We start from the raw sequence: 20,099 nt of genomic DNA on the forward strand, positions 1-20,099 counted from the left end.
CACACGTGTTCTGCAGGAGCCCAGTGTTTAAATCGTTTTATTACTGTTTTTTTTCTCTCGATCAATCCAGTCCATTGTTACATGAAACTCATCCGACAAATAAATAGTATTCAACCATTGACTTCCACTTATCAAAAAAGTTAGAGCTTCAAAAAACAGTGATTACACTATCAACATGATGTACAATGCAATCAGTACAACTAAACCACTATTTTGCATATTTCTATACATTTAACTGCTCCATAATCTGGAACACAGCAGTGATTAAACAGTGAAGTGGTTAATTCAACCGGTTTGGAGTGTGAAGGTGCTAAATTATTAGTTGTAATCTGTTAAAATATTGAACGGTAAACATTTTAATTACAAATCTTATTTTTTTTTTCATTTTCTTTTCAAGTCAAGATAGACTCTTTACAATAATCTCTTCACACAAAGCAGTAGGTACACACTGAGCGCTGTATGTATGTGTGTGTGCATTACTGTCAGTAAGTAGATAAATGTAAGATAATGTGAAACATTTGACACAATTTAGTGTAAAGTGAGCAGTAACTGGTTTTGACTGTCTTTCTTTCTTCTGTACCAGCATTGACACGATAATAAGACAGACAGCCACACGGTGCGTACATTGGCAAATTCATGAGCACATCGTCATTTTACTTTTTTCTGGGAACTTAAATTTAATTTGCTGAAACTTAATGTGTAACGAAGATTGTTCAAAGATCTGGATACACATTGAAATAATACAATTTAATTTACACCACGCTGCCTATACACGTGCGTGTGCACACACACTCACACACACACAGACACACTACACAACTTGCTGCTTTACAGCTAGATACAAGTCGTTAAAAATATCACTATACAGATTTAAATTGTTAAAATGTTGTATCTATGATTGAAGTAGCTGAGCTACCTTTCTGTATGTCACAGTGTTACCCACTAATATGATAAAGGACAATAAAAAAAACGTAATAGTGACCACTGATGTGAAATGTGTCATTATTTTGTTAAGAACTGGTCACATGTAATGACTTAGACCTTTAGGTCAAATGGTTTACAAAAAATAATTAAATAAAATCCTTTGGTAGATTGGTTCCATAGTCATTTTCTTAAAGTTACACTCTACCTGATACTAAAAAGGAACTTTAAGTTTGACATTAGTGGAGCTATTTTTGGAAAAGACGTGAAATACACTAATATACTACTGTACAAATCTGAATACCTAACACCCTATAAAACTAGGGCCACTTATATATATAACATTAATTCAAATCTTAGTTATTAACTTATGCCTGCAACTCAAAGGGGTCCACTGCTTGGATGTACATGTTCTACTCTGTAAGTATATTTACATAAACTGCATTAGTCACTGAACACATTAAACAGTATCTTCATAATTGATCTAGAATAATACTTAAGTCTGGACGTCGACCAGAGAATTGGCTACCGTTCAGTGGGAATAGGTCGTTATTCAACAAAACATTGTTCTCTTTTACGCAATGCACCCTAAAGTTCCCACTTCATTAGTAGCCACTAATAATAATCAATAACAAGACTTCACTCTTTTCAGTGAAGTGACCGTTTCGAGGTCAAGCAGGCTGATAGTATATACAGCACAGATCACTTTGGGAAGGCAAAGTTCTCAAATCACAACCAAAACAGTTTCACCAAATACACTTGCAAACATGCAAATGTTCTCTATTTCATATTGAGAATTGAAATCAATAGCAAATGCTGAAATTTACCAAAGAGTTATAAAATGATCAAACAAATCACTGTTTGGCTCCATTATTGGCAAAATTGTTTTCTACAAAACTATTGCACATAAAAATACAACCTCTCTTAAGAACAATCACAACCGACTTCCTGCTCACATAACTATGTGCAAACTAGTTCAAAGTTTCAAAGTTAAGAAATAAACCAAAAAAAGAGAAATTACCATTACAATTAGCATGATCATATTTATCAAAGTTGATAAAGAAACTGCGTGTGCGCTGCATCAGTCAGCTGTTAACATTTCTTTTCATTTTTTAAAAATTAAAATCGGTCCATTCATCCATCCAGTTTGACTAAAGAAAAATAAAGTTGAGTCTAAAAGACCCAAAACCATATATGTGCCATTGATGTTACTTTTAGATATGAACATTTTTATTTATTTTTTTTTAAAGTCAAAATGCACAAATATGGTTCTTTCCTCTAAAATTGTTAATTCTAGTGCATAAACCCGACAAGGCGGCTCTGATGAAGTCACTACTGCACAGATTCACAGGTGTACGTGTAGAAACTGCACTTGCGCAACGTAGAGCGAGTGCAGACATGACGGGGTGAGAAAGGCGTCTCTCCGGCCTCCATTGTCTGATAGTGGGCCGACCAGGACTAAGAGAGAGTTCCACTGGATTGGGGGGGAGGGGAGTGAAACAGAGTGAGGAGGGTTCACAGGTGTCTCTTGGGGGGGGGGGGGGGGGGAACAGCTTGGAAACAGTTCCATCTGCCTACGATAATATTATAGAAAATAAAGATTTGCGCTCCTGGCTGCAAGAAGAATCTGAGAATCAATTTCTCTTGTCTGAAAGGGATTATGGCTCCTCCGAGCCCACACGGCTCCATCCCATCTCTTGGTGCATCACTCCTGCCCAAAGCCTTCCGTCTCCTCGATGGCGAACATGAGCTTCTCCTTCAGCTGCTCATAGCTCTTGTAAGGAGGGAGGTCCAGACGATTAAAGCTATTCAGAGAAACGAGGAAGAAACTAGATGACTCTCCACAGATGCATATGCTTTATATGTGATCTGGATTTTGTTTTACACAAGTGGAACAAAGTATTACAATAATGATGCTTATTGAAATGATTTTCCCGTTACTTTTTGCCACGTGTTATTTATGAAACTCTGACTCATCTGGTGAGAATCATTCACTCATTTCACTGCTGTATAAATGTCACATGATGTAGCATGAATCATCTGATAAATAAACACAAACTGTACTACTCAAAATACAACAACAGTTCTCCTACAGTATGATTAACTTAAAATGCCAAATTAAAGCCCCAAAATAATGGAAGGCGGATGATTGGTTGAATCAGAAATGACTAAGAGGGTTTGGTCATCTTGCCACATAGGAAGTAAGTGGTAAGATGACCAAACCCTAGTAGAATAACTGGCCTTACCATGTGTGGCTTCGTGGAAGCCAGTTCTCTTTGCCCACTTTCTCAATGCAGAACTTTTGAGGGCCGTTGCTTCCTAAATTAAATCAATAACAAGCACAAAGACCATTAAATCAAGAAGTCAATTCTGATATATACACTGAGAGTGTGCATACGTCTATTTTTCGTACCCATCAGGTCGGCGAAGCCACCAACAGGAAGGCGGCAGGTTCCCGTGACAAACTGCAGCAGTCTCATCCTCTTCTCGTTGTCCATCTCCTTCACAAACTGTCAACAGATCATTCTGCGTCAATACCACTTAGAAAATCCATTATGACAAACTATTTGTTCAAACCATACATCATTCACCTGAATTCTCAAGTTTCTTTTTGCTTTATTAAGATCTTATCTTTGTGGCCAGTAAAAACTCAAGTGTTGCAATCCAAAGTGCCCGAGGAAAAAGATATCAAACTGCACTACTATTGTGCAATATTAACCGACTGAAATTAAAAGTAGAGCAAAGTGAGAAGGGAGGAATGACTCGTTAAGTTTGACAGATCAGTACCGACCTGCCAGAACCAGAGGATCTGTTTGCTGCTTCGGGCATAATGCCTGTAGATGGTGCTTCTCTACCAGTCCACCAGGTCTATCTCCTGCATCCCACAGAGCATCACCTGCAGGCAAGAAAGAAGCCAGATCTCATATATGGATGATTTATCCCAGCAAAATCAACACTTTAAAGAACCAACACAAACAAAAAAAAAAGGAAACCTTAGGACTAGTTTTTTTTCATTACCTCTAATTCCTTAGCATCAAAGTATTGAAGGTATTGCTGGGGCAAGACTTCATTGAAGCCCTCAAAGAATGCTTGAGTCTGCTCCTCCACACCTCTGGACAGCCTCCACTCTGCCACCAACCTGCAGACAGGGATATGAAGAAAAACATTACAAAATCAAACATACCTCAAGGAATGAAGATGTGTGGTTGCTTATAAAATAAAATGTTAATTTAAGTATCAAATCATCATTAAAAAAAAATAAAAAAACTCTCCTTTAAATGCAATCCCTACTGCTTGAAATATACAATGCAGTTTGTCTATGAATGACCAATACCTTTCCATTACACATAATACTTGGTTCACGTATAATACTGTCTACTACAACATGCCGTCTACAACATTGCCAAAGTTTGACTGTATCAATGTGTTATACTGTTGCAAGTCAGCCTAGATAAGACTAGCAGAGGATGCGTCTGTACCTGATGTATTCCTCCTTATTTTCCTCAGTTACTTGGAGGTTTCCTCCATCCGATTTCAGCTCGTGGGTGGTGACCTCCCCCAGGATCTCTTTGTCAACGGAAAAGAACATCTCCAGTCCGCACTCCTCTATGTTATTATCCCTGCAGGGCAGAGAGTCATTATCATAGTTGACAAAAACAAACTCCACAGATAAGTACCTCCAAAAACGTTCTTACATCTTGTTTGTTTAAAAAGAAAAACAAAAATGTGCTGTTTTACTGTGGGCTATGTTTATATGTATTTCTCGGCCACCAAGAGTAACTTCTCAGTCTTGCTGGTTACCTAGCAACTGGTCCGGGTTGAGGAATAGTGTGGCAAATAAGCCATGTATTGATTTTTAATCTAACTCCTGGCAAGAAAGCAAGTAAGAACTTTTCCTTTAAAACACCAGCTCTACTAACCGCAAATTACATGTGGCAGGAGTACAGCAGCCCACATTGTATTGGTATGAACCAAAATATGTAGGAATTGTGGCAAATTGATCATATTTCTTAAGAATATGGTGCTTCCATACTTGAATCCAACAATGACATTTCATAATGAGTGTCTTCAATATAAAACCAATTTAGGGTACACCACAGTAAATGACCACCAGACCATTTAAAGTGTTATAAACGTGCTAGTCTGTTCATCCACTCATGCAAACCTTCCCCATTGTGTTCTACATGTGTACATCAGCTTTCCACCACCCATACTGCACATTATCTCTTGTATCCCAAGACCTACTTGATCCAGATGAGTGAGTTGTAAAACTCTGGATCGATGGACTCCAGGTCCTTGAGAGCCAGAGGTTTGTTCAGAATTCGCTTGTAGAAGGGCAGGGAGAAACCCGTGTCGATGAATTTTCCATGGAACAAGGCCTAGAAAGGACAGTTGGTGAACAAATGTATTAAAAACAACAGCCAGATACAATTAAGAAGAAAGAAAATCCAATAGTACGAGGAGAGTGGCGATTTGTTCATTAAAAATATTAATTAAATCGAATTCCTTCCTGAGCGAGGCATTTCTATGAGCCCACATGTATATTTTTGTTATTTGAAATCTGATCATAAGAATGCAATTGTAAACCATATTGCATGATTTTACGCATTATTATTATACATTTTTACACAAAAACATGATAAATCATGTCGGCCAAATTAATCATGCCATCATCATGTTCACACTGATCAATAATTCATTGCCTTGGCAAATCATTGCAGGTACCATGGCGATGAAGCGTCCTATGAACTTGAAGTACTTGAGGTGATCGGGGTTGATGTAGGACGCAGGGTTGATCTGCAGACAGTAGTTGTCCTTGCCAGCATACTCAAACAAACAGTACATGGGGTTCAGGACCTCATGAGAGAGCAAGAAGAACCACTCCCTGAAAGTAAAACAACGGAAGGCATAAAATAAATGTAAAAAAGATTAAGTTGAAGTGGTCGTACTGGTTGAGGTGGTTTGTATAATGTTGTAGATCAGGTCTTGAATGTGAAATTAGACGACGTGCTGTTAATATTACAACAGTTTCCATAAGATACGGGCGGTGTCAACAAAATTCACAAATGAGAACAAAACACACCTTAGGAGTCATACAATAAACACGTGATTCTACAAACAAAGATGTTGTTGACATTACCTGGCCACACCTCCGTAGTCCAAGCCTTCCTCTCCAGGAAAAATGATCCACAGTCTCCGCCTCAGATCTTGAGGATGGAAGCTCATGATCTTCGAATGCAGACAAAGAATTACAACCTCAAACATTAACGGAACAATACTGTGAAACAGAGAACTGGAAAAGGGAAGACGGTTTACTAAAATGTTTACCTGTTGAAATGAATCCTCAAACAAGGTTTTCCTGGAGACGTTGATCTTAATGTGCTGAGGCATCGACAATTGCTGGAGAGAAACAAATACATACCGTACTTGCATTTGAAAACAAGTGAACATTAACCTTTTATCTTTGCACATCAATAGATTACTAGAGACATGTGTGCCCACAAAGTAGCAGCATTGAAGATGAAGAAAGGTACAATAATGACAGAAGATAACAAAAGCATTTCAACACCTGCTGTGCAGCACATACCTGACACCAGAACCTGAAGTATTGCACCTTGGCTTTGAAGTCCCTGACATAGGTTATCTGTGGCCCATTCTCACTGTGGAAAAGACCAGAAGAGCCTTTTTCAAAGTCCATTCATCAAGCACATTTGGTGCATGTATGCACGTGTGTGTGCGCGTGTGTGTGTCTGTGTGCGTGCGTGTGCGTGTACGTGTGTGCGTGTGACTGTTTATTCACACATTGTGGTTTGGGAAAACAGCTCCTGGACATTAATCAGTTTTGTAAAAGGGCAGGTGACCGGGAAGGAGTGCTCCTCCTGTAAAAGAAGCTATTCAACTTGAGCATTTTAAGATTTAAAACATTTAAACAAGAACTTACAGTGAGGATTTCCCTGTGCGAGGGTCAATGTAAGTGGTGGTTCGCCTGTTGTGGTCTACAAAGTAGGGAATACCATCTACTGTGAACCTCATTTCCCAACCCTCTGGCAGGGGCTTGTCATTCAGCAGCCTGAACAATACAAACACACGTGAATATAAACATCAAACACATCCATTGTTAAAAAATAAAAAAAAGACAGGCATATAAGTGAAATTGTGGACCAAATTCCAACAGAAAATGTGCAGCAATAACCAAAACACACACAAAGGAGCATTCATTCTTTACATCCACATTAAAAAAAGACATTCATTTATTTGCTACATTTGAGCATTTGTCAGATCATTAAATGATCGCCATGAAGCTGAACATTTAGGTTTTAATATCAACAGGATCACATGATATGACTGATATTCAGATACATCGATTCAGATTGGTATCAATAATCAATATATTGTAACTAAATAATTCAAGAAACATGATAGTTTTGCTCAATAAAAGGTCTCAATCTATCCTTTTGAAAACAGAACAGAGACATATGTCATACTTAAATGTGTATCATAATTGTAAGGCTAAAGATAATTGTATCAGCCTAAAGACAGAACATACAAACCAGGAAATGTAAAACATAAAAAGGGACATAGCAGGACGTCGTCCATTCTGCTTCACTTTTAATAGTTTCGAGTCAGATGCTTGTTTGTTTGTGGACACACAACTTGCTCATAAGTAGCAGTTTATTAAGGATTCTGTGCATGTACTACTAAAATAAAACACCTCGAAAAAAAAGAAACATGTTTTAAACCAAGTAATATATTTAAAAAATGGATGTTAAACCTTCTGCATTCTATATTTCCAAACCTTCAAGATTGTTTGCATGCGTTTGTCGTGTCATTATCCCCCTACTGGTAATTCATTACAGGTTAGGATAGCTCTGTAGCTCTGCTACATCCTGGAGCAGATAGAAGTAACTTCCTACTGAAGATGGTAGTTATTTCCACACATATGGGTCTCCCCACTCTCCAAACTTCACTCCTAATGCCAGTTAGCACTGATTGTATACTACAAGTGTATTAGAAGTAGTGCTACCTCTTACAGACATTAACACACAACTACAGCTAAGTCATGCCAAATCATTTACAGTCTGTATAATAAAAGCTGTGACTAATATGTATCACGATACATATTACATAGCACACAGGCACGGGCATCCACTCACCCTTGTGTCCTGGGGTCCTCCCACTGTGTCGCCCGAGTCGGGTGATGGACAAAATACACTCTGCCGTTGGTGTCTGTTCTCTTCTCTGCCATGACAAAAAACATGTTTTTTTTAAAATATTTAATCCCGTATCAATTCACTGCAAACATCTTTACTGTAGTACAGTAACTACGGCTAAAATAAATGACCAAAGCTCAGTGATATTTACCCCAACCATGTGGCAGTGGTCCCAGTGGGTCAAACTCTTTGTTGGCCGTGGCTGCCAACTGGTCTTGGAGCTAAGATAGAGAGAGAATGGGACCCATGTTAAGTCTAAAATAAAGGGGGAAAAGGTTCTAAATCTGCATTTGTCGCAGCATGTTAAAGCAAGAACGTATCATGAAGCATGGGTAATTGACCTCATAGCATTGTTATTTCTGTTCCTACTGGGTGTTAACATTTCTAAGTTCCTCACGTGATCTAAAAATGATAGCCATAGCTACCCATTGTTAGGATCATATAGTCATCCTAATCCGTGTCTACATTAGACCTGAGAAGCAAATTAGACTTCAAAAACGCTGAGAAGTAGTCAAGATGCAACACATGAAAACCCAGAAAAGAAACAGCAAAGGCAATTTACAGCCATGTTTTCTATGCTGGGAAACCCTCAAAGAGTTTATGGCTTTGTGTAATTTTTGTTGTGAGATGATTTATTTCAAGCAAACAAAATAATTATAATAGGTGTGACCTTTGTAATGCATGCACAGCCTCTACCAAAAAAAAAGAAAAGCATCATCGGTGGTCTAAGTTCCATCTCTGCAAGGCCCTGTATATTATCGAGTGTTTTACACCAAATATAACGCATTTTGATTATTGTTAATTCACTTGGATGTTTGAGCTTCACTGTGCAGAGTAATGGGTGTTCAGCAGAGTTTGAATGCAGCCTTCACATTCATCTGGTGGAGGTGGAAAGTTCCTCTGCGTTCACCATGGATCTATATTTAACATATATTATTTGTTTTTGTGAACAGTATTTGCATATTCATCTACTCTCGAGTGAAAATACTTTTTAGGAAGGTAAATGAACTTCTTAGTGGTAAAGCCATATCAGAAACAAATAATTATTCAAAGCAGAATAATGAAATGGATCATAAAACGAAAATAAATGCATGTTTAAACTGGGCTTCATGTGCAGTGATTAGTAACTAATACAGTGACTGCTCTCACCCCATAAATGAACCGCTGGTTAAACTGCTGCATGGCTCCCTGCAGCTGGCTGCGCTGGTGCTGCCACTCTTCATAGTTACGCACCGACTCCTGAGTGGGTCGTTGCCAAGTCGTAGTTCGGGTTATGTGGTCGACGTAGTACACCCTACCCATCGGGTCCACCCTGCGCTCCCACCTGCAGGAAAGGGACAATAAATAAAGAAGGCGATGTTGACAATGGAGGCCACATCGTTGATGTGGCCGAGGGCTCTACCTGAAAAAACAAGTGCAAAATAGACTGGAGCACACTGTGATTTGCAGCATGTAACTATGCAAACAGAAAATAAAACATGTCTGTACTCATCTGACATCATGGTTTATGACTGCACACAGTTCAACAGAGTAGAGCAATAACCACATTAGAATTCACAGTTAAAAAAATGCATCAAGTGTGTTGGTACCCTGATGGCAGGGGGTCGGGCCTTTCCCAGGTTGTCCTTTTCTCAATGTGATCCACATAGTACACCCGTCCGTTCTGGTCCGCCCTTTGCTCCCAGCTGTAGAGACAATGTCAATGAGTGAGCAAAGGCAAAGCACAGGAAACAGCAAAGCAAGCACACTTATTATGTCACTGAACAAATTAAACACCTAAAACTCTGCTCCCTAATACGATCACAAAACACAGACATATAGCTTGTTAACAGTGGCTACAGTGAGGACTTTCAGAACCAAGTGTAGTGCCTTGCTCTTTTACCCTGGTGGTAAGGGGCCGTTGCTCATGGGTGGGATTCTGGGAGTTGTTGTGGCCAGAGCTGCTGAGGCAGAGGTCCCTGGTTTTGGGCCACTTGCTGTCTGGGAAGAACCTGCTGTTGCGGTTGCTGCTGTTGCTGCTGAAGATGATGATGATGGTGGTGGTGGTGGTGGTGGTGCTGCTGCTGCTTCTGTTGTTGTTGTTGATATTGTTGCTGCTGCTGCTGCTGTTGTTGTTGTTGTTTCTATTGTTGTTGTTGTTGTTGTTGTTGTTGCTGCTGGTACTATTGCCGCTCCTGAGTCATCCTGCTGATTTGAACATCCACTAGCTGAAACCTGAGAGGAGCCATCAGATGCTGGACCTTCACTCAGCTCACTAGGGGAGGAACTGCTTAAAGAGGCTGGGGAGAGAAGTGGGAGAAATCTGTGAATTAATTTGCAGAGGTGTATTTGGTATGATTGCAGTCATTGAACATGGTGCATGTGAGAATGTAAATAGCAAATTGACTTGTACTTTTTTTGCTTTTCTAGTCTGCCAACCACTCAAAGCGCTTTCACACTACTTGTCATCATTCACACACATTCATACACTGATGGCAGTGGCTAAGGTTCCACCTGCCCATTAGCAGTAACTAACATTCATACACATGTATACACTGTAGGCACAGGTACAGGAGCAATCTGGGGTTAAGTGTCTTGCCCAAGGACACATCGTCATGGGCTAGCAGAGTCCGGGATCGAACCGTCGATCCTCTGATTGAAGGAGGACCCTGCTCACCACTGAGCCACAGTCGCCCTAATGTAAAATTAATGTTCTGTCAAATTGTAATGGATAATCTAATGTAACTCATGTTATATTGGAACATCTTTGATTTCTTGGGTTTTTCCTACTCGGGGAGGCTGTTGGTCTTTGAGGCGTCGGAGGCGGAGGTCGTGCTGGTCTGGGCGGACGCGAGGCGTTGGAGCCCCCTGGAGATTGGGAAGGGGAACCCGTACCATTGACGGCATGACCATTAGGTACAATAACCCACTCCTCTGAGTCACTGGAGGGAGATGTGTCTCTGCTTGACCTGGGGATCAAGATATTTTCTTAAGTTATTCTATAGGTATACAATGAGTATTTTTTACCAAACCACTGACCCAAGATTTATACAAAGAAGAATGTATATGTAGGCCTATAAATAAAAGTCTACTCAACCTGTTGTCAGTGTCTCCATTTTTTCTTGCAATTCCATTTGGAGCAGTAGCTAGAATGAGAAAAAGACAAGTGACATCATGTACTGGGATATTACTGCTGGTTATTTAAGAATTATGAGAAAGATATGTACAAATATTATATATGGATAAGTTAGCCGATGTATCAGTTTTACAAAGAAGTTGTTAAAGCCTTTTTTTTTAACTAGCCTTTCTTTTACTGATGACTATCAGACAAACTTCAAAGGGCAAGGAAGGGAGTGTCTTAATAGCAGCTAAATAAAAAAAAATTGAAAATCTAACATAATTCATGTGCTCAAATTGTTCCCGTGGGCGACCTGTTATGGCGGGTTTGTGTCTGTGTGTGGTTCTTTACCATGTTCTCTCTCTGCCGAGGCAAAAGTTTCTGGGTCTAACTGCATGCCGTCAAGACAGACCGACAGGTCACCTACAACATCCCGATGGTCTCTGTCAGAGCACAGCTGCAGCGTCTGCACTACCTCACAAACTGCAGAGGGTACAGAATACAGTGTTAAACCGGTGCTTATAATTTGCAAGACTGACATCATGCTTCATCACAAAAAAATGAAAACAGATGATGCTGAGGTCGTAGAAATTACCACAAAATGTACAGAAGTAATTTTCCTAAGGAGGGTCTCTTTCTCAAGGTATTTGGTTCTCGTTTTCAGTCCTGCTGGTGAGAGTATGGGGCTCTACGGCAGTGTCAGTCACTCCGTCAGCTCAAACCAATTGAGTCACATGGGGTGTAACAAAGCAGCATGGCCTCCAGGGGCTACTGGCAAGTATTCTTAGATTATTTTTTATTCTGCAAATGAAGGCGAAGCCGCTACATTGAACATGGACCCGTCTTTTATGTCACATGGTTTGCCCAATGCCGGGGAGGGCCATTGTATAACGCTGTAAACACAGTCCAAGCAAGTTGAAGGTCATAAGCTTAGGTGAGGTATGAATCTCAGAGAGAACCTAATGATGACTGTGCATGTTGGTGTTTAAGCTTATTAAAGCCCAATAAAGCATTTTCATAACAAACACAGGCAGATATGTGCTCTTACACAAGTGTGCATAGTCTACAATGTGTGCAACATCTGCCAAATTCTGCACATTATGCAGCTGATAGACATAAACACAAAATGGATACTGAAAGTGAGATTACAAGGGATAGAACTTTTCATTACTCTGAAATAAATAAGCCACTTAGTCCTAAATACCTGTTAATATTCCGTGGTACTCAAAACGAAGAGACTAGACAATATTAGCTCCACCTGCTAAATAGCCTTGTGCTGAAACAAGACATATAACACAACGCTGTTGGTTTGACTTAAAGAAACACAAGATTACAGAGGAAAGTAGTGTGAACTCACTTTTCAGGTCGTTAGCTTTGAGGGTCTCTCTGATCTCCAGCATGGCCATTCCCAACAGGATGTCTGCTTTCAGTGTCTGGTGGCTCCAAACACGAAATATCAGCTTGCTGACCGGAGTAACAATTCTGTAGATAAGCAAGAAATTGACAAGATAGTCAGCACCAGAGGAAAAGATTAAAGAGGGTCTGCACTAATGCTAAAAAGGATTTCCTAGTCAACTATGAATAGCTGAGAAAAGAAATTAAAAGAATCAATGAGGATTTCTGTATTATGTTTTTTTTTTCTTAAGTTGGGGGAGGTCCACTGTATAAGGTTGTTTGTTTGACATCACTGCAGTTTTATATAAGACCAGAAAGCAATTATAAGACATAACTTCAAAACTAAACACACTTAAAGATTTGAGATACGGTGCTACAGAGATTTACTAATACAATGCCCCTGAGGTGGTGTATTAGTTTCACTAGTTACTTGTATATTTGTACAAACTGGGCCCTATTCCAATGGCACAGCAACCGTGGAGCAAACAATAGGGTAGTACGTTTTGGGGTCATGGACTCACCTGCTATTTTCATTCAGATACATCAGATATTCATTTAGCCCTCCTAGTTTGTTTACCCTCATTGACACAATCACCAAAGTCCCAGCTCAGTAACATTACACCAGAATCAGACTTGGTTCTCACAACAACCGACATGCAACTAAAATAGCAAACCTCACAATGTTGTCTGTAGACGAAATTAGTTCAAATTAATAATATTTGTATGAACAACTTGCGCATCATCTGATAATTAATAAGCTGATTTCTCGCCTAGGACAAACACAATAGTCGTACTCACACTGTGACAGGCTGTTTCCATTTGGGACTGTGAGTGTTGTTGCACTTCTCAGTCCTCTTTGACTGGCCATCCACGGCTACCTCAACATAAGGGCTGGGACCAAACCAGTTCTTTTTGTTTTCCTTCAGCTTGGCTGAAAGCACTAGAGAGGATAACACACCACAATTCAAGTCAATTAAATTCTGTTTATTTTGTATAGCCCAAAATCACAAATTTGCCTCAGAGGGCTTTACAATCTGTACACATAGGACTTCCCTGTCCACAGGACCTCGCATCGGATTAGGAAAAACTCCCAACAGTGAAATAATAGAACTTTCACTAGATAAGAAGTTGCATTTGGTGAAGATGCTCACACCATGAACATGAATATAAACCACCACTTCCTGTAGCTTTCCTGTCCTGAACACAACAACAGTCAGTGACAGCTCTTACAGGAACGTAACATTACATAGCCTTTAGCTTCCTATAGGCCAAGTCAAATAATACTGAACTCAACAACTGTATCAATTTGTCAAAACTAATAAACGGGGTTACAAATATTGCAAAGACAACTGATAACTTACCTGTGACTTGTAATTGGGCCTTCATGGTTCATCCATAACACTGCAGCCTTGTTTGGCTGCACCGAAAGGATCTGCAACCAGTGACATCAGATGTAAACATGGGACACTCTATGCAGGTAACCTACTTACAGAAAGATTAGGCTGTTAGATTGTCTCCGGAAAATATAGCCTGGCTTTTCATACAATGGCAGGATTGATTAGACTATCTAAACAAACAAAAGAGGTATGTATGACTGGTTTAGATATCTGGAGGCGTTAAAAGAGTTTGATTGAAGCAATGCCAAATGAAATATATAACCTATCTTTTAATCTTCCCAACAAACTCGAAGCAAAACATGTCAGGGGAATTTCCTTTATAGTATGTATTTAAAATAAACGGTGGGAGCATTTGCAGTAAGAATTATGAAAGGCAATTACGTTTTTATTTCGCCTTATTACTGCCTGAGGATGTCCAACTCGTCGTGTACCGTATTGTTTTACAAGGCTATGTGGATGCAAGTTCATTGTAACGTTCAGAGATACTAATTGCACTCAAATGCTTGTTTTCCCCGTGACATAGTTAGCTGAGCTATTTCAAGAAACCACCATGTAACGTTACCATAACGGAAATCCCATCCTTAACTTGTCTTAATTAAGACTCACTAAACCGTCCTTGCTAATCTCAAGACAACATCCTTTTTGACAGGACAAGAAGTCCACTTATTTTAAACACTAAACAATAAGGTGCTATTAAGCATATGACCTATTAGACGGTGACATAAAGGTGTTAGAGAGGCGACGTCCGCCCTGCAGACTGCAGGGTGAAGGCAGCTACGTTACAACTGTAGCTTAATAGCGTCTGTCACGTTAGCAAAGGGGGTTAGCCAGCAGGAGATTTGTTGTCAAGACTACTTCAAACACCGCTCTTTGGAAGGGGAACAGCTTTGACCGTGATTTTGCTGAGATGTATTATTGGATACAATCTAAGTGCTTGTTTTTTGTTATGAATAACTGAGAGAAACCGAGAAGTTCCACAACCTGGAGGCAACTTTGTTCGCCGACGTCCTGAACGCCGACGCTTATGCTAACCGTGCATTGAGTGACGTTGGTAATGCTAACGGCTCACGGCTCATCTAACCAGCCGAGGAAAGCTCACCCTCTTTGGCGAGAGACTGACCCAAGGTGACCGTACCTGACAGAAGCAGACGATAAATGGCCAACAAGCCAATTCAGTTCCAGCTCTGCCTAGGTTGTTGACAGGTAGCTGCCTGCCATCACCACAGCCTCGCGTTCCGCTAGCCAGGACAAGATCAGGCTTTCCGGTACGAGTCTTTCACAATAAAGTGAAAACCTTTATTTAAAAAAAATGTAAATATTCATTTTCACAAAACCTATACTATACTATAACTATACATTTCATTGAAAAATACAGCCAGGCTTTTTGCTCAATTTATAGACGAAATTATTCTAGGCCTTGAATATACTTTGTCCACCAACTCTATTTTCTGGAGCTTTCAACAAAATCACAACATTTATCAGCGGATGGAAGTTTCTCAGTTTTCACGACTTGACTGTCTCGTGGATCTGATTTGCAACCTCAGTATGGAGGTATTATGAAGTGTATTCATGGAAATTTTAGGATTGTGATAAGTTCTGGAGAAGCTATTAAACCTCAGGTTGAGAACAACAATTTATCTTGTATCACTTACATTAATGATTAATGGTTTTTCACATCTGGGTGCTGATTACAGTCCAATGCAATTCAACATGTATTGCCACTATACTCGGTCATAACACCAATAATGATCGACCCAAAGCCTGCCTTAGGAAATATTGTCTCTTTCCCATTTGATCTGTTATTCTATTGAATATTTGTGTCTTCGACTTCACAATTTAGTTATAACTATTGCTATTATTATTATTCATCCTAGTAATAGCCTTAATCATAGTAGGAGTAGCATTAGCAGAACTCCTAGGAGTGGTAGTTGCAACAATAATAGTGTCATTTACACCTTTACTTTGAAGCCTAAAACGACGTGACGTCTTCACTGATATTGACGTCACCATAAAACTAATTTCATAACTAAATTATAAAATAAAGAGCGACGCCATTCATTTAAATTCCGGAGCTACCATCTGGCCTGATCCATACACTGTGTCTTGCGTTAATTAACAACACAAATGTAATAACACCCCACTGATTATGATAAATGGCGGCGTGCGAGACGCCATTGTTTTTGGCACGCCCACTCCTGTCGTCCTCGAGCTCTGTCCCGTGATAGCGAGTGTAACGTTGCTAAACAGCTGATAGCGTGTCCGTCTCTGTTTGTAAAAAGCCATGGTATTCAGCCAACGTTGGTGAAAAGATAAACACGTCATCTCCACAACTACTCAAGATGTTGTCTCGTCTACTGAAGGAGCACCAGGCGAAGCAAAATGAGCGGAAGGAGCAGCAGGGTGAGTGACTGGCTAGCTGGTTAGCTATCCTGCGCACAGATGCTAAAAACAAAGCGGACGGAGTGCGACAGAAGGCCCCGTTGGCACAAATTACTTGTTTGTGTTGATCTTTTTTTTCTCTTGCCCAGAGAGACGCAGACGTGAAGCTATTTCCGCCGCCACCTGTCTGACAGAAGCTCTGGTGGACCACCTCAATGTCGGGTAGGGAAGTTCTGCTCCTACACCCCTGCTGTTTGTGTTTTTGTTTCCTGAGGTCTGGCAGACATCCTACTGATGTATTTCATAGTTGGAGAGGAGTAGTGATGGGATTTGGAGAAAGATAAGTAGTGAGATACGTCCTAGTAAAACACAATTCAGTAAAATTATTGTTTTTATAGATTTTACAGATTTTTGCCACCTGATTCACAAACACACCCAACAGAAGGTAACACTTATATTTAGTTTGACCTGTCCCTGTAAACCATCTGCAGTAGCTTGTACAGGTAGCTTTACCTACGATGATGTTATTCTAGATTAATCTGCCCATTATGTTACTCATATGGTCTATAAAACGTCAGAATACAGTAAATAAATGCCTGTTACAATTGCTTGAAGCCCCAGGTTATGTTTTTAAATTTCCTCGCTTTGTCCGACTAACATTCCAAAACCCAAAGATATTAATTCCAATTACTTTTTAGCTTCGAAACCTACAGGTATTCGAGTCATACATACTAATGACAAATAGATCCTTACTTTTTTTATTTATTTTAACTAATGATTTTAGCACCACCTTATTTGCTACTGAATATCAAATTACACAGAGTTTAAAGCAAATTATCTTTGCATTGGTCCCGTAACAGTCAATGAGTTCTGTACTCCTGCTCCTAAAACAAGGCATATGTACTACTTCTGCATCATAAACGCATTCCCCAATGTCACAGATTGTCTGGGTCCCATGGTTCCCTAACATATTTCAGCCAAGCTGACCCACAAACGCCTTTCTTTGAGCCAATAAAATAAAGCTATCCATTCTTAGCAGTGTGTGACACAACCACAAATAGCACATTAAGATTGTTAACGATGTGAAAGTTGTGATGAAACCAAGACAATCAGATTAAAGCACAAGAGGGGGATGCAAAGACCATTGTTGTTGTGGTATTTTCTGAAAAAGATTATGTACAGAAATCCCTTTGTGACTTGGTAAGATGTAGTCTAGTTTGAATAATAGAGTATGTTTTCTGTTTTTAAATTGAGAAATGTATGATTTATATATATACTCCCACATGCCACAATTAATTTATCCATAATGCTATATGTTCATGAATAAGTGAGACTTTACCCCTTTTTTCCTGTTTAACTTTAGAGTTGCCCAGGCATACGTAAACCAGCGTAAGCTCGATCATGAGGTGAAGACTCTCCAAGTGCAGGCTAGCCAGTTCTCCAAACAAACTGCTCAGTGGATCAGTATGGTGGAGGGTTTTAATCAGGCCCTAAAGGTAGGATACACTGTCCATGAGCTTGTATACAATATCAACTTTGTTTAACCTTTTACGTTTGTTTAACTTAAATCATTAAGGACCCATACTTTTTATGGCAAGATGCAATGTTGGATTCTGTAAACAATATGAGGTCCCAAATGTCATACACCGAATAGAAGCACGTACAGTCAGTATCACATTTAAGTTAAATGTTTGATGTATTAACGTTATTGAAGAAATTGTACTTGCTTGATTCTTGTTGTTCTGAGTTTGGACTCATGGTTTAATGCACTTATTGTAAGTCGCTTTGACATTATGTAATGTAATGTATTCTGAGTTTGTTCAGCACTCTGTGTGAGTGACCATCTTACATTATATTGAGTACTATGACGCCGTGTTAATCTCAGTATTGCTTGATGCAGAAATAACCATATCTGCTGTCTTATCCTACTGTGCACTTTGTGCTAAGACAAATAATAATGCCAAAAGTGTCAACAAAACCTACAATTTCTAATAGCAGATTAGTTTAATTCAAGGGCCTTGACACAGGTCCTAGAGCTGAGTGGATTTGACAGCTGGTAAAAGCAATTCATGAATGAGTTTTTACTCCCTCTGCAGTTATCCAATCGAATTTAATCCTCACAGAGGAGGAGACGGGGGCGAAAGGGTGTCTGTAGATGTTGCATGCTGCTGGTCCTGATAATGGGTAAGACTGATCGACACACATTATTGCTACAAATTCTGTTTCTGTACTTTCATTTGAACAGGAAATTGGGGATGTGGAGAACTGGGCCCGCAGTATTGAGATGGACATGAGGACCATTTCCACAGCTCTGGAGTACGTACACAAGGGACAACTGCAGTCTGCTTCCTCATAAACCTCATGGTGGGACGTTTACAGCTGAACCTAAACACACTGGAATGAAACACTCGTATCAGCGAAGATGCAAGCAGCAAAGACTTCGCTCAGTGTAGTAATGCTGATGGTTGCTCTGTTCAGTGAAATGCTGAAAGTTTTAAATCTGTCTTGTGGCGACTCCAATCAATAACATTCAGGCAATCTGTCATTGAACAATGTGCTCTGTCAGTATGGATCTTTGAAGGTGTCACGTATAAAATCTAGGTTCACCTGCTTGTCACAATTTTGTAGTTGCTATAACACAATTTCTGAAACTAAGGCCCATTTTGTCATAACTAATCATATAACAACAGAAAACATAATTACTTTGAACATCACTCTATTTGAAAGCAAAACAAATAATATTGCGACTACTTCCTTTAACTCTCTCTGAAATTTGCCTCTGTTGTTGCGCAGACCAAAGAGCCAATCTGAATCCTATTTATAGTGTTCAAGATCCAATGTTTGGAAGGTTACAGATGGATTGTGGGTGCAGACGACTTGATGATAAATGGTATTTCAATGGCATTGTTTAGCAAACAACGTACACAGGCTTTTAGTTTTTGAAAGATGTGTCTAATGTAATTTTAAACGTAGTGTTAAGCAGGCAATGTGCTTATGATTTGGCATACCTGGTCAATAAATTGGCTACATGAGTCAGGGGTTCCAATAATATGACACAAGTCTTTTTTGTCTTAGTAATTATGCTTCACAGGCCACAGAGACATTGCTTCCTGCCTCCTTGTCTATAGTATCTCTTAAAAGTGTTTTATAGGAAGGTTACTTTTCAGCACCTGATACTTACATTGTATCTATATTTTAATGTATTATAGTATCTTATGTCCAGGGATTCACTGTTCTTTTCAGACAACTTCTCGTTCACTTTTGTTCCCATTTAACAATGGAACTCCTGTGATTTATAAAGGAAAAAAAAAATAGCATGAAGAACCTCTAAAGGTAAGTTTGAGCAGTTTGGATCACAATCTGTATAAGTAGTGATCAGGAAAAGATGAACCGTGAACTAAATAAGTACCAGTACTGAAAGAGTTCTCATAAAGATGTATGTTTGAATTAGGACTTTCAGACTTTAACACATGTTTGATACTTTATAGCTGTGAAGGATTTCTGGGTCAAGGATTGGAGTTTCTTTGATGGTTTATTGGTGGCCTTTATGAAAACAAGGTCAAATGACAAAGAAGTAACGTTAGACATTTATTGTGTTAAAGTTTTGTAACAAAACTACTGGAAAACCCCTCAATACAATAACTGGATACATATTTGCTCGTCTGACTGGATTATTGGTGGAATGTGTGGCGTGAAGGG

At 39.5% G+C, this 20,099-nt stretch overlaps 2 protein-coding genes across 2 annotated transcripts; one reads left to right on the forward strand and one right to left on the reverse strand.

Annotated features, from left to right (window-relative positions):
• Positions 1 to 8: 8 nt before the first annotated feature.
• On the reverse strand, positions 9 to 16,644 carry itcha (itchy E3 ubiquitin protein ligase a). The gene is made up of 25 exons (XM_034531804.1): positions 16,516 to 16,644; positions 15,157 to 15,315; positions 13,986 to 14,056; positions 13,423 to 13,564; positions 12,587 to 12,711; positions 11,581 to 11,712; positions 11,209 to 11,257; positions 10,902 to 11,080; positions 10,015 to 10,411; positions 9,722 to 9,817; positions 9,282 to 9,456; positions 8,284 to 8,353; positions 8,076 to 8,160; positions 6,863 to 6,991; positions 6,509 to 6,581; positions 6,250 to 6,321; positions 6,062 to 6,150; positions 5,647 to 5,806; positions 5,167 to 5,300; positions 4,401 to 4,541; positions 3,940 to 4,060; positions 3,713 to 3,817; positions 3,335 to 3,431; positions 3,168 to 3,240; positions 9 to 2,726 (listed from the first exon to the last, which is right to left on the reverse strand). Exons 3-22 carry the CDS (start codon positions 14,008 to 14,010, stop codon positions 3,773 to 3,775), a joined length of 2,439 nt encoding a protein of 812 aa, XP_034387695.1. The 5' UTR covers positions 14,011 to 14,056; positions 15,157 to 15,315; positions 16,516 to 16,644; the 3' UTR covers positions 9 to 2,726; positions 3,168 to 3,240; positions 3,335 to 3,431; positions 3,713 to 3,772.
• bloc1s1 (biogenesis of lysosomal organelles complex-1, subunit 1) lies at positions 16,122 to 20,053 on the forward strand. Its single transcript, XM_034531806.1, has 4 exons — positions 16,122 to 16,421; positions 16,550 to 16,622; positions 17,764 to 17,896; positions 18,646 to 20,053. Exons 1-4 carry the CDS (start codon positions 16,361 to 16,363, stop codon positions 18,754 to 18,756), a joined length of 378 nt encoding a protein of 125 aa, XP_034387697.1. The 5' UTR covers positions 16,122 to 16,360; the 3' UTR covers positions 18,757 to 20,053.
• The last annotated feature ends 46 nt before the right edge of the window (positions 20,054 to 20,099 follow it).

The sequence above is a fragment of the Cyclopterus lumpus genome, chromosome 5 (assembly GCF_009769545.1).
Source record: "Cyclopterus lumpus isolate fCycLum1 chromosome 5, fCycLum1.pri, whole genome shotgun sequence".
In the NCBI taxonomy this organism is placed as follows: domain Eukaryota; kingdom Metazoa; phylum Chordata; class Actinopteri; order Perciformes; family Cyclopteridae; genus Cyclopterus; species Cyclopterus lumpus.

Excerpts from the sequence above, each read along its gene's own strand:
- bloc1s1 (XM_034531806.1), top strand. The coding sequence starts at position 16,361 with ATGTTGTCTCGTCTACTGAAGGAGCACCAGGCGAAGCAAAATGAGCGG. Across the intron at positions 16,623-17,763 it reads GTGGACCACCTCAATGTCGG|AGTTGCCCAGGCATACGTAA; the intron begins GTAGGGAAGTTC and ends GTTTAACTTTAG. Across the intron at positions 17,897-18,645 it reads GTTTTAATCAGGCCCTAAAG|GAAATTGGGGATGTGGAGAA; the intron begins GTAGGATACACT and ends TCATTTGAACAG.
- itcha (XM_034531804.1), bottom strand. The coding sequence starts at position 14,010 with ATGAAGGCCCAATTACAAGTCACAG. Across the intron at positions 11,081-11,208 it reads AATGGAGACACTGACAACAG|GTCAAGCAGAGACACATCTC; the intron begins GTTGAGTAGACT and ends CTTGATCCCCAG. Across the intron at positions 3,818-3,939 it reads TTGATGCTAAGGAATTAGAG|GTGATGCTCTGTGGGATGCA; the intron begins GTAATGAAAAAA and ends TCTTGCCTGCAG.